At 37.8% G+C, this 14,904-nt stretch overlaps 1 protein-coding gene across 2 annotated transcripts in view; it reads right to left on the reverse strand.

Moving 5' to 3' along the window:
* Window positions 1–298: 298 nt before the first annotated feature.
* The window catches only part of LOC122669612 (protein FAM91A1), a 32,556-nt gene continuing 17,950 nt past the window's right edge, over window positions 299–14,904 (reverse strand). For both annotated transcript variants that reach the window (XM_043866413.1, XM_043866421.1), the window contains 2 exons: window positions 2,606–4,229; window positions 299–754 (listed from right to left, as the gene is read on the reverse strand). In XM_043866413.1, coding sequence (XP_043722348.1) covers window positions 499–754; window positions 2,606–4,229 — 1,880 coding nt within the window. In that variant the 3' untranslated portion in view covers window positions 299–498. The remainder of the gene's footprint in view (window positions 755–2,605; window positions 4,230–14,904) is intronic.

A 14,904-nucleotide genomic window follows, 5' to 3' on the forward strand; every position in this document is an offset into this window, starting at 1 on the left:
GGAACCTGGATTACTTACAACTTGACAACAAGGGAGCGTACATTGTGACCCTCCCTAAACCCCACAGTGGCGGGAGCCTTGTGCACTGGGTATGCCTCTTTTTAAAAAAAATACTTATTGAAACAAGGGTTTTGTAACTTCACAGGTTGCTCACATCCCTATCCGAAAACATCACATGGGATCTTAAGCATTGGGAACCCAGAAAAATAGGGGAGGGGGGGGGTAAAAGGTTAAAAGTGATGTTCTGAGAAGTGATTGGGGTGTGAGGGTCACAGATCAGGTTAGAAATTTGTTAAAACCTTCCAAGCAAGGGTCCATTCTTTACCTCAACCATTAAACGTAGCCTGCCTACTATGACCAATCGTCAAGGATGCAGCAGAGGATCCAACCAAGCAGATGAAGGAAATAGACCAGCCAGATGATGACTGACATTTCAGGACTGGACCCACGTCTCCACTTTCATATCCATATTATCTGCTGCTCATATATAAAGTAGCATCATGAGATCCTACTCATGTGCACAGATGAAGAGGCTGCCGAAGCTTCTGCTATTAAGGAGACTGGTTGACGAGCCTGCAGGCAAGCACCTATGTCAAATGGGAGCAATTCAGATCCGTCAAAAAGGAGATTGACCCCTGGCAGCACTACTTGTCTGCTGTCCACATCATCTGGCTCTACTTTTACTGTACTCAATGGAGGTGAATCTTCAATAGGCCTTGTGGCAGCTTCATATACAGGAGTAAGAGCATATGACCTGCAGTCATCAATAATTAGATTGATCTCAGCTTTGGCTGTGGTCATTGGATAAATCAGAAGACAATGAAAAATTGCAACACTTTGTACAGAAGTTTGTACAAAATGAGTTCTGAGGGTCACCTTATCCTTATTTTTCTGCATCTTTTGAAGTTTTAAATTGTGAAGTTCCAATCCACAACAAGGTGTATGAGTGTATTGCCAAAAGCTTGTGATCAGCTGGACCATCCTATATAAGCGTACATCTATGGAATTTTTTTTTGCATTGATCCATCTTGAATCAACCAATCTTTTCCGTGGAGCAGGAAATCTGGCTCATTAAACCATATATTTAGGGATCAGCATCGGGATCAGATCAGCTGTGCCAACTAAGTTAACTTGGGATTGGCCAGGAACAATCCCTGTTGACTCATTGATCCCCTCTCTGAACCTGGATATAACAGATCTCCAGATCCCTGTTCCCACCCCCCCCCCCCCCCCACCCCCACCCCCACCCCCAAAAGTTTGGGCTGATCTGCCAAAACTCAGCCAAGCTGACTCAGGATCAGCAGTGTGACAAATCTGATCCTAAGTCTATCCGTTGAACCATAATTTGATGAATGATTAATTTGATGAATGAGTATTTATGGGGGAACAAATGCATCTATGAAGTATTTTTCCCCATAACATGAACAGGTGATAAACTGTCCTTTGCCCAAAGTCCCTGTGTCAGACAGTACAACATACTATCATGTCTTTATGCCCATTTTCTCACAAGTCATAACAGCGAAAGCATCCTCCATCATATTTTCTACCACACACTAATTAGAAACAATAACACTCCCAGGTAAAAAACAAGAGAAAAAAAAAAATCCAGCTTCAGATCCACCAGAATCTCTCTTTCCTATTAACAAGCTATGAGAAAGCCTGCTTAACAACTTCAAGGTACCTAAAGCTTTCCTAAATGCAATATTGACAAATAACAATAATTTAATTATGATGTATATGGGGAAATCTTACAAAGACTATAAAAAATATTTCCCAAAGGGATAACAAGGAATATAAAAATATGTGATTTCCCAACCTTGTACAACCTGAAAATGTGCTAGCTTGAAGGGGACATATTGCTATAAAATACAGTTATGATACATTAATTTATAGCAGAGATGATAGGGGGGTGGGGGGGAAGAAAGAAATATCCTTTGGAGTTTGGGTCTGGTAGAAATCCTACAAGTTAATTGAAAATAAAAACTATACAACTAACAGTACTAGATCAGGAGTCTCTCTGCCATGACTAGATTAAGGGGGTTATCTCACCATATGCATGCCCAATATTTCTATTTCAACACTATACTTTTTGCCAAGGATACACCCTGCAGTGGAGGGAGACTTGTGCACTGGGTACGCCCTTTGCCAAGGATCGAGATCTTGGTTTCAGATCTGGTTTCGGTAAGACCCGAAACCGAGACATGCCAGATCTCGTTTCGAGGTTTAAACACTGAGTTTCAACCCTGAGTTTCGTTTCAGCCAAGGCCGAAACCAAGACAACTCGGAGATTTTGCTCAGTTTCAACTGAGATTTAGTTCCATGCTCTTTGCTCATTAAATATTTGAACATAATAAATACCAAGAGAAATTAAATTTTTTTTTCAAGTAGCAAAAGAAAGACCAATATAGAAATCACGGAGCATAGAAAACAGAATGTTTTTATAGGACCCCACCAGAAACGTTTTGGGCAGGAAATATTCTTAACTTCCTTTCAAAATATGCATTATCAATAGAAAACCAGTAATTTGGGAACATCTAACATACAAAACTAGAAACAAATCAACCATGTGGAGACATAAAAGAAAGACTAAACAGAAAAAAATCACCTGAGGATGCTACCATCAAAACTCAGAACTTCACTCCTGCAACGCTGTCGACTAGCAAGTTTTAGCCTTTGATGTTCACTTGAGGCTCCAGAAATAGGAGAAGAAGGATCGACAAGTGGATTCCACCTTCCACTTGCATAGGTAACTAGTTGCCGAGATGATTCTCTTGATTGTTCTCTCTGGTATAGAAGTTTTGCTGTAGGACCAGTAGCTTGATACTCCATACAAATCTCACGCAACCTTCTTCTTAAGCTTTGCATTGCATTATGATGCTCAGCAAGTGAATCTGTTTGAAGCAATTGTGATGAGACCACTCTTTTACAGATATTGTTGCATAATTTTGGACTGAAAAGCGGAATCCCAAATTCCACACTTAACGGAACCCATTCATACTTTTCATCATCAGGTGAAAATTGGTCTGATTCTCTCTCTTTGTAAAGTTTTAAGAGGCGAATGTAACCTATCATCCATAACTCTATCTTATTTGACAAATCCGTCACCAGTGTATTTAACTTTAGACTTTCTTCAGTGGATAGTCCCATCTCCTTCCCTATATGAGCGACTGAACCATCAGCATTTTTCAGGGGCAATGGAATATCCAAAGTAATGATCCTTCCAGATTCATCCAGATCATACTTGCTAAGGGGCTGGACCAACACAGCTGAGTATTTTAGAAGTGAGTTCAAACAATGCAGAAGTATATTTCCCTTGACCAAGTTCCCTTCAAACTTTCCTCCTAAACCTCCAATTGTCGAGCCATCCCAAGACCATATCAGGGCCTTCTCACAACCAGACAATGGCGCAGGAAGCAAACGTAAACATTGCCCTTTCATCAGTATAACAGATATAGGTCCACCACCCACAGCTGAATAAAGAGCCAATTTCATCCAAGGTGTCATAGATGAATAGGAGGGTGGACCAAAGTGCATTGGACCTGTAGGCCCAGGTAAAACTGACGAGAAAGGAAGAGGAACCATAGCTACAACTATATCATAGTCACGAAGAAATAAACGATCTAATGTTGCAGGTGCAAGAGAAGCCAAGCTTTCACAACGAAGAATATCCACGCGATATTTCCTTTTCCTCTTTGGAATTTCTTTTCCAAATTCCAGAGAGTCAGCCAGTACAGATATCCCATCAGTTTGGAAGTTAGGTTCTGGCTCACAATCTTCATCCAAGCCACTCTTATTTTCAGATAAAATCACTGAAACTGACTCATCACCTGTACTTCCACTAACAGATTCAACCATGGCATCAGCCTCAGGGATAGAAGTATGTATTGAACCCTGAAGGTGCTCCTCACCTTCTGCCCCAGTTTCATTTCCACCAGAGTTGGGTTCCTCAGTTATATCAATATCAGCTATAAGAGAAATAACCTCATCATTGCTTGAAGATTCTGTTCCCAGTTTAGCACTAACTTCCTCAACCACTGAATCAGTACTTGCTCCACCTGACTGAAGACATTCGAGAACACATCGAAGGCTAAATGCATGGTTTGCAAATTCCTGTAATTCACCTTCAAATTTTGTTCCCTCTAATGTAGTCAGGTCCTTGCAAAGCTCTGCAATGCTAGCATCACCCAGTTTCCCTGCTTCGTACAGCGTTACAGCATGAGATTTCAAACCTGCAAAAGACAATTAAACTCAACAGAGCATCATCCAAACCAAGGTTTAAAGTATCAGTATCAGGTATCGTAACGGTCGGGTGATTTTAAGAGATGTATCGTATCGTATCGTTTCAGAGATACGTATGGAATAATACAAATACGCATAGAAATGGTCAAGATACACATGGAAATACACTTTTTGGAACAAAAAACAATATAAATAAGTAATATATAATAAGTGTCGTGCATAAACACTAAAATGGTGAATAATGTATGACCAAACAAGTGCATTAAATTGAAATTGTTATAAAAGATGAGATTTATTACAAGTTGTAATCGTTTATAGCCATGAAGAGTATTGAATGATGCAAAGGATGATGTTGTAGCACTCCTTGATTCGTTTTTCAGTTTAAAAGTGTGAAAAACCAGGATTAAATGCAAGATTTTAGACTCTTGGTTGAGAGTTTTCCTTCATTTTTTCCTTAGATTAGGAGTTGTATAAAGTCTGTGAGTGAAAATGGCTTTCTTATGGAATGTATCAATGGTATCGGTATGTATCAGTACGTATCGGTATGTATCAGTACATATCGGTAATGTATCGAGCCGTATCGGCCGATACATATCGGTATGTAGTAAACCACCCATAGAACCCTTTACTGGACGTATCAATGGTATCGATACATGTCGGTCGTATCGTATTGGCCCGTATCGGTCGATACATTTCGATACAATTCGAGACAGCTCATTTTTTTTAAAAAAAAAATGAGACGTATCGGTATGTATCGTATCGGTATCGACCGATACCGATACGTATCAGTCCGTATCGTATCGTATCGGTCGATACTTTAAACCATGATCCAAACTATAAAAGGTCAGGTATATGAATCATTTACAACTGTCCCACCTGACTTGGGCGCTGGAGACATATTTTCTGTCAATTTAAAAGCAAAGAGCACATGGCCCTAATTTTGATATAGGATCTATTATTAATCACATGGTCCATGATACTATTATTGCCTACCCAACAAATAGATTATATAAATCCAATAACTTCTGTCAAGCTACTAGTATCAAATGCTGTAACTTGATTAACTCCATCAATGTTGCATGGTACAAAAATGGCAAGGATATGCCTTTTTGGTTCGTTAAATCTTCCAACTGATAAACATATCAGTAGCATTAAATAAGAAATTACGGACATTTCCATAAGAGGTGATGATTATAAGTGAATCACTTCATTAGTTGATTGTTTTCTTTTACCTAATCCATAGAAGTAAGAAGAAATGCATTTTATAAAGCCCGATAGTGTAGAGCTGTCACACTGAATCATTTATTTTTCCAGGCTCATTCATGACTGACCAATTTTGTGTTTGCAAACTTTTCCAAGTCAACCTTCCTAGGTTTTCCAAATCTATCCTATAAACACAATGACAAACTGGTAAGTGGTAAAATCCAAAACCTGAGTTTTAGTGAGTACCAAGTGCACCATGGACTGATGCAATATGTTAGCTGTTTAAAAAATAACAGTTGCCGCTTTCTTTCTTTTTTTTTTTTTAGATAATTTACTCCTTTCCTTTTTGCCTCTCTCTCCCCCCACCCCTTTTTAAAGTAGAAAACAACAGAACCTCAGACAAAAGAAAATCCTCAAACATGTTTTCCTTCTTTATCCTTTTCTTTGCATTTATGTGTTGGGGACAGGGATGGACAGCAAACTCTAGGCTTCTTTTACTCGCAAAATTTCTCACATAAGGTACAAATCATTGTAAGGGAGAAGGAAAAAAAAAAAAAAGAGTATTCCAAGTTGTAGTTGCCACTTACAGATTGTGGGCTGCTAGCCAATTTCATGTCCTGGCCTACGAAATTCTTCATTATTTAGAAATCAATGAAAGAGAGAAGGCATTGATTGCATGGTATTCCTTCAGAGGCTATAGTGCTATATCCTCGAGGATGGGTTACAGGTTACGTCAGCGTAAGGTTTTCATAACATCACTGTTGAGGGTGATTAGCTACCATTATTTCTTGGTTCGAACCTGCTCTGGAGATCCTTGGCATTTCGTTCATACCATTAGACACATATAGCTCTTAACCTCCCAGCTGAACTGCTCGTTCTCTTTGGCACCTAGCTCAGCTAATGTATTGGGATATCAACTAGCTGAGGAAGGTGTAGGTCGTGCTGCATGGGTTCCAAGCATGGTTCAAAATTCTGACCGAAATGTCAAAATTTCGGCGTAATATTTTGGTTTCGATGGGCCTCAAAATGAAATGACATGCAAAATACAAAGAATACAATATTTCGTTGAAATGAGTGAAATGAAATTATTGAAATATCAAATTTTTTATCGAAATAATCGATTTGTCACATTACTTCATATAAAACCCAAATTCGGATCAAAATTGCTAGAACGCTTCAAATTTCTTCAAAAAACTAAAAAATCATTGAGGATTCAAACCTCTCCAAACTCATCTAAAAGCTCCCATGACAAGATTGTAAAGAGATATATCCCTAAATCTTTCCATCTTAATCGAACGGGTACACTATGCTAAGCTTTACACTAGAAACCTATGATCCAAAGCCAAACTACCACTTTGGGGGTATTTTTTTTCAATCGATTAATTCAAACATATGTAGTCATGCGTAAATAGGCACTCCCTGAAGTTTCAAATCAAAATTCCACTTTTTGGGTACCAAAACGACAATTTTGAAATTTTAACTGAAATGGAACAGGTATCGATGGGATTTCAGCCATTTCGGTGGTACATTTCAGTTTTAGGCCAGGTCGAAATGGCAACCAAAATAAAAATCTTGAACCTTGGTTATAGGGAACTCATTTCCCTTTGCAGAGAATGTAGGGACTTTACAATTTACACATTGTACTTTGTCCCCTAGATAGGATTCTTGCTACTTGCTCAATAAAGATTGTTGTGCACGCTTGAAATTCTATCAATAAAGTGATTTTGTAGCCTGTCCCACAAAAAAAATAATTATCTGATTGCATAACTTGTGCAATAAAGCAGGTCTTGACTTAAGAGCATCTAATATGGGCATATATGTTAGAATGTAAGGGCATAGTTCTAATTTGTTTTTAAGTATCAATACATAAAATTGAGAGGAGTTGTACCCCTCTGATTCATTCTCCCAATACTCTTTCTTTTCTTCCTTCTTGGGTTCAACCTACAATTGAACTGACTGACATGCTCACCACCAGAGAGAACAAATGTGTAACTCCTCCTTCCCCTCTCTTCTTTTTTTTTTTTTTTTTATTTCTACCACTGCTTTCCTCCTGCACCATTGCGCTCCTCTTCCTCCACTTCCTCTGGTTTTCTTCTCCTCTCAGTCTCAGCCCCTCACTCTATTTTCTACCTTTTTCTCCTTAAAATTCTTGGGATCGGGGGGCGAGATAGCGGCACACCCATCCTCGAATGGCCGAATCTATGTCCACACATATGGACATGCGATTAGGGAGGAAAAGGCCGAATCTGGGTAATATAGGGTATCAGTCCTTCCAGGATCAATTACTGATCTGGGTTAACAATGATAAGTGATAACTGCCACAACTCTTTGAATCACTCAGGTTAATACAAATGATCTTGGTCAACATTTCAGGTCAAACACTGTGTATTGCTAAAGAAACTGATCATGTAATGAAACATAACATTATTTCAGACTTGTAGGAAGAGAAGTTCAAGTGTTTAGCACTTGCAGCTATCGCCAACTCAAAAGAGATGAAACAGAATAAAGGGCATCCTAACAAGTGATGAGAGAAACATGTTGTTGAAGTACTGTTCATGTGACACTGTTCACATGAACAGTGATTTGGTTGATATGTGTATCTTCTATTTTCCTAGTCCCAGTTTCTAATTATGTCAAGTCCTAATTCTACTGTGAGTTGTTAGTCTTAGTTTTAGTTTTAGTTGTTAGTTCTAGTTCTTTTCCTATTGTAACTTGGAATCCTATCATGAATAGGAATTCCTAATCTGATTAGGAGTTCCCCTTTCTATTGTAATTTGAGATTATAAATACAAGCATTATGAGGGAGACTGATAAGTTTAACAGTTCTCTCCTCTTCCTCATCTTCTTCTCTTTCTCTCTTCTTCCTCCATTCTCGGTTCTGGTTTTCTTCATCTATATTCTCTAACATGGTATCAAAGCTAGGTTACCAGTGACTGATTCTCTCCAAGATTGCTGTTTTGAGAGTCGATTTTAAATTCTGGTTTGAAGAAGGAAACCCTAGTTCATAGAGGAAGAAGAGGAACTAGGGTTTCACATACTGGTTTCGATGACAGCTAAAATAGTGTCTGAAGATCATACCTGAAGTTGGGTATGCATCGATTACTGAATCTGGCTGCTATTAATTTCTGCTGAAGAACTAATGTTGTGCTCCATCGATATGTATTTGCTGCTCTATTCCGCTGCTATTCTGCTATTGCAAGTTACGATTTATTTCCTTCTATGGATTGCTGCTATTTGCTGATCTGCTGTCATTACTCGATTTGCTGCTGAATCAGCAATTTTACTATGCTCTGTTTGTGGCAGTTATAGTCGATCAACAGAATCGAGTTGATCCTATTAGTTGCATCTTCTTTCTTCCCGCGGCTTGGGGTACCATTACCTCTCTTGGAGGCGACCCAGTATACTGAGTTTTAGGTCGAAACTCAAAGGGAGTTGTGAGATATGTCCTTGAAATCAGACCTGAAACCATAACTACCGCTTTATCTGGTTTCAGGAATTTTTTGTTCAACCTTACCTTTGTTATTCAACTTTTTGTTGCTTGCATTCAAGATGGCATTGTGTTGCAATTCTCCACTCAAAATTTCAGGGTGATTGGCAGTCGAATGGAGAAGTTCTCTCGATATACACTGATTCCAGTTCTCTGCCTTCTCCTTTCTATCAAGAGGTAGGAGATGACTCCCCCTTACATGTCTTTATCTAATTTCTGTGATTCCATATATGCCCCTCTTTTTACCCTTAATTCAAACATATCCTTTAGTTATTGTCCCTTCCTAGTTTGTCCCCTTGCAATAACTTTAATTCCCATCATGTCCCATTGCCTCTTTAACTACCAAATTGACCCCTTGCAAATTCCGTTTTATTACCAGATTGCCACTCCTCCCTTAAATTTGGCCTTGCTTATGCATATATATATATATATATATATATATATATATATATATATATTTCGGCTACTCTTAGTTTTAAGTTCTTCTCTCCTTCTCTTTTTTACTTTCTGGCAGTCCTCTGGGAGTTGCGTTGCGAGTATTAGTTGGCTTTTAGGGCCGTTGGGCAAGAGGTAAGACCCAGATTGCGGTTAATTAGCAACTAAGATCTCCTTCACCCTTTGGTGGATGGAAGTATACCTTAGTTAGGGGGATATGTTCCGATAAACTATGAGTAGACTTAGTAGAACCATGTCTGCGAGACTAGTCGGCGACTTCAGTTCGCCAAGTCAAGTAATTAGTAATGAAGTTCTAACAAGTGACCTTGATCAGTCCCTTCAAAACTGGACCTTACCCAAGGTCCCAACCAAAGAAGTTTACAAACAAGAATGGTATAGTTTCACTGAAACTATCAAGACTGTAGAACAAACTATCAATTACTCTCCAGATATGGAAGAGATCCAACTCTTAGACCCTTCAAATCTTAACAAGTTAAAAAAGGATTTTAATTATATCCATATAGGACTTATACAAGTAGCCATCAAACCCTGCACAGGGAAGGACTCAACGTAGCCCTCCTGCTTGCACTCAGGGATCAAAGGTTCCTGCAATTTGATGATTCCCTTCTAGGGATGATAGAAACAAGTCTTCACAAAGGCCCAGTTTATTTCAATTGTTACCCAGACATAAATTTATCCTTGAATGATGCAAATCTTCTGGATACCTTAAAAGTTAACATCCTTACAAGTGGTTACAAGATGAAACAAGGCTCTATACCAATTGCCATAATCCATAGAATCCAGTATAAGGCCATGAGAACTTTAAGACCCAAGGCTCTAAGAAGAACTATCAAAGGACAAACCACGTTCATAGAAACGGACTTCGTCCATTCAAGAACAGTTCACCCTAAAACGGTGAGCTGGAAAGACGTTAAGTTTCCGACATAATGGTGTCTCCAGGCACCTTGCCCAGAGTCACTGGTTGAGCCAAACAGTGACGTTGAATCTATAAACCAAGATCAAGACGGAATGGTTACTATAACATTCCAGAGGAAAGATAAACAAATAAAACCAAATCCTGAAGAGTTTGAAAGACTCAGTCAAGTCCCAAGTAGAGCTTCAACCTCTAGCTCTCTAACAAGTCTTCACTTAGAAAACCAAAGGTTACATGAACAAATAAGGTCCTTACATATTCTAGGATTGCATACTCCAATTAACAGTAATGTCACCCAAGGAATTTATGAAGAACAGTCTAACAAGTCTTCTCCAAATGAACCAGTCTCACCAACTCAAACTGACATGCAACACGAAGCAAGAGTTGCTGTCATAACAGTAGAAGACTATGAGATAGACAAACCCAAACTTCGAGTAGATTTCAGTTCACCTCGAAACGCTGAAAAAGAGAATGGTTTTTTAGCTACTTCTCAAAAGAGAAACAACAAGAAATCAAGAACCTCAGTACGACAAAATGAGAACCATCAAAGTAGATGTTATGTTTTTCACATATTTAGACATCTATACAAGTAATAACAATATTCCTTATCCCTTCTCAAACATCAATGCCAGTAAGAAGGTGTACCATACCTGGAAATTGGCTGATGACAAGACCATAGAAACGATACACCCTCCTGGTTCAAATGTTAAATTAAAAATTAACAACACGGAAATCTTGACAACACCTTTTAGATCTATTGAAGGTGTTTTCGATGGATCCAAGAAAATTATTGAACAAACAAATTACACAAACCAAGATTTACAAACCATAGGAAGTCAACTAATTAGAATAGAGAACTTAGTTCAAAAAGACACTCCTAGTGAACCAACGTCTCTAAATCAAGCTAGTACTTCCTCAACAACAACCCTGTTCAAACCTTTCACAATTTCTAACAAGAGTTTAAAAAATTTAAATACTCCAGAAAATAGAGATCTAGTAAGCCAAATTTTCACAAGATTACAAAGCTTGATTGTCCCTAATACACCTCAAAAAGAAACACAAGGAAGCTCTGCTTCCAATGTGGCGAACATCCAACAAATGGCTTCCTCTGAATCATCCAGTGATGAGGAGGAGCAAGAGCAAGTAAATGCTATTACTAGCCCATACATGAACAATAACTATTATCCAAGACCAACATACCGGATCTTCAAATTGAACAAAGAAGGGAATTTTCCAGGCAAATCAAAGTGGTACCATCTATGAATGGAACATAGATGGTATGTCGACACAATCGCTAACAAACTCCAAGAAATGACCATGGTGAGCAATGCTCATCGGATCAAGAACATACCGATCAAGCCATAGCAGAAATAATTATTTCGGGTTTACAGTCAACTTAAAGGTTGGTGGGATAATGTTCTCACCCAACGAAAAAGAATCCATACTAAATGCCATTCAAACTAATGAACAAGGTCTATCAATTATAATAGGAGACCAACCATTGAAGATGCAAGAAACACTTTAATTTTTAGTATAACCAAGTATTTTTAGGAGATCCCACAAGACTCAAGGATAGGTCTTCTGAACAATTATCAAACCTCAAATGTAAAAAATTACACGATTTCAAGTGGTATAAAGACACATTCATGACCAAGGTTCTAACTAGGGAAGATGCAAATCTCCCCGTTGGAAAGAAAATTCCTTCTTGGGTTACCCGGTTTATTTTCCGAAAAACTCAAACAAAAATTAAGAGAAGAAAACAACGGAGAAATACCCTATCAAACCCTCACCTATGGTGACCTCATAAGTCTTGTACACAAGGAAGGGTTAGCCCTATGTACAGATATCAAACTTAGAAAACAAATTAGAAAAGAATCAAAATCCTACAAACAAGAATTAGGGGATTCGTGACAGTTTGGTTTCGATTCAAAAATCATTTCTCAAAAGAAACATAAAAGTCATAGCATAACAGAAAAATAGATACTCAAGTAAGTACAAAACCGTAAAAGAACCGGATAAAAATTTAGACAATAGATCTAGCCCAAAGAAACAGGGGACCTTACAAGAGAACTTTCCAAAAATCAAGACCAACCCAAAACACCAAGACGGGTTGTTACAACTGTGGTAAACCAGGCCACATAGCCAAATATTGTAGACTAGCAAAAAAGATAAACTCACTCATAACGCCTGATGATACCAAAATCCAACTCTTAGCCGATTTGGGTCAAAAACATTCAGAGAGTGGGAACAAACCCAAGAAAATGAGTTGAACCAAATTGAGTCAAACAATGATAGTGATGACAAGGCTTCTCCTTGTAATTGTAGCCAAGGAGTTTTCAAAATTATGATGATTCAGAATCATCAAAATCTATAAACATGATACAATCGAATTCAGGACCTAAAACCTTTAACAAACCAGAAGAATTTCTAAACTTTGTTGATCAAATCAAAGATAAACATACCAAGACTTTATACCTTCAACATGCCCAAGAACTCTTACAACAAGTCTCATCAACAAAACCCCAAACTAAGGCAACCCCTTATAACATAAAAAATATTTATAAGAAGTTTGACAAAACTCCTACTCCTTCACAAAATCCGGATCAAGTTAAAATTGCCACCTAGAAGCTACTACAAATGATTTAAAGACTGAAATAAAAAATATAAAAGGCATATAGCAAGTTTAAAGAAGTTTCAAAAAAGATCGAATTAAAGGTAGAAGAAGTAGGAGACAACAAGATACAAACTTTACCAAACAATAATGAAGATTTTGTTGATATTATTAACAAAGTCAAATGCCAACATGGTATGTCAATATTACTATTGTCATATCCTCACCTATAAGATCAGACCATAGCCCTGGTTGACTCAGGAGCCCAAATGAATTGCATACAAGAAGGGTTAGTCCCAACCCAGATTTTGAAAAAGACAACTCAAAAATTAACAGGAGCAAATGGCTCAAGACTAAACGTAAATTATAAATTATCAGACGTTCACATCTGCAACCAAGGAGTTTGTCTAAAACAAGTATTCATATTAGTAAAAGACCTTAACATGAAGTTATTCTAGGACAACCTTTCCTAGAACTCATAAAACCCTTCACTGTTTCGGATCAAGGAATTACAACAACTATCCTAGGTAAACAAGTCCATTTTCAGTTTTTGAACAAGCCAAAACAAAAGAAATAGACCTGCTCAAAACAAGAGCTATTTCGTAACAATCAACTATAAGTCAAATTCAAAGTAAACAAAAACATCGCAATATCTAAAACAAGAAGTTAACCATAGGACAATTGAACGAAACTCCAAGAAAGAACAGTTCAAAAACAAATTTCAAACACCAAGGCCCAAATTGAAAAAGAACTCGCTCGAGTTTCGATGCCTTCAGCGCACAGACGTAGGCATATTGTCCATCTTCCCTATGAACCAAGTTTTTCGGATAAGGACATCCCTACAAAAGCCGGACCTATTCAAATGACCCAAGAACTACAAGAAATATGTAAAAGGAAATTCAAGACCTTCTTGATAAAAATTTAATCAGAAAAGCAAGTCACCTCGAGTTGTCTTGCTTTCACGTTAATAAGAACTTGAAATAGAAAGAGGGACGCCGGACTTGTCATAAACTACAAGCCTTTAAATGAAGCTTTACAATGGATCGGATATCCTATACCAAATAAAAAGAGTTACTCCGGAGGCTTTATCAAGCTACAATTTTTTCAAAGTTTGACCTCAAGTCCGGATCTGGCAAATCCAAATTCATAAAGAAGACCGCTATAAAACAGCCTTCACCACACCATTTGGTCATTACGAATGGAACGTAATGCCTTTTGGTTTAAAAAATGCCCCAAGTGAATTTCAAAATATTATGATCGACATCCTAAACCCATTTGGCCAGTTCATAATAGTCTATATTGATGATGTTCTAGTATTCTCCAAGTCTATTGAACAACATTTCAAGCATCTTAGAGCTTCTTCCACACCATGAAAACTAGTGGATTAGTTCTTTCCCGAGAAAAGATGGAGTTATTCCGGACAAGGTTAGATTTTTAGGTCATTACATTTACAGAACCAAGTCATCCCAATAGAAAGATCTATAGCTTTTGCTGATAAATTCCCTGACCAAATCCTAGACAAAAAACAATTACAGAGGTTCCTAGGAAGCCTAAATTATGTCAGAGATTTCATTCCTCAAATTAGCCAATTATGTAAAGATCTTTACTCTAGGCTCAAGAAAAACCAAGTCCATGGACTTCAAACCATACCAAAGCGATTCAAGATATTAAAAATTAGTCAAGGAAATCCCATGTTTAAAACTTGCAGATCCTGCACTCTTCAAAATTGTTGAAACTGATGCCTCTGAACTTGGATACGGAGGCATTCTTAAACAAGTCCAAGATGATAAAGAACAATTAGTCCAGTTTGCTTCAGGAGTTTGGAACCCAGCCCAGCAAAATTACAGTACCATTAAAAAAGAAATCCTTTCAGTAGTTCTTTGCATCCAAAAATTTCAAAGTGATCTTCTAAACAAAAAATTTTTAGTAAGAGTTGATTGCAGTGCAGCAAAACAAGTTTTAAAAAATGATGTTCAAAATATTGCTTCAAAACAG

Source organism: Telopea speciosissima, chromosome 1, assembly GCF_018873765.1.
Source record: "Telopea speciosissima isolate NSW1024214 ecotype Mountain lineage chromosome 1, Tspe_v1, whole genome shotgun sequence".
NCBI classification, from domain to species: Eukaryota; Viridiplantae; Streptophyta; class Magnoliopsida; order Proteales; family Proteaceae; genus Telopea; species Telopea speciosissima.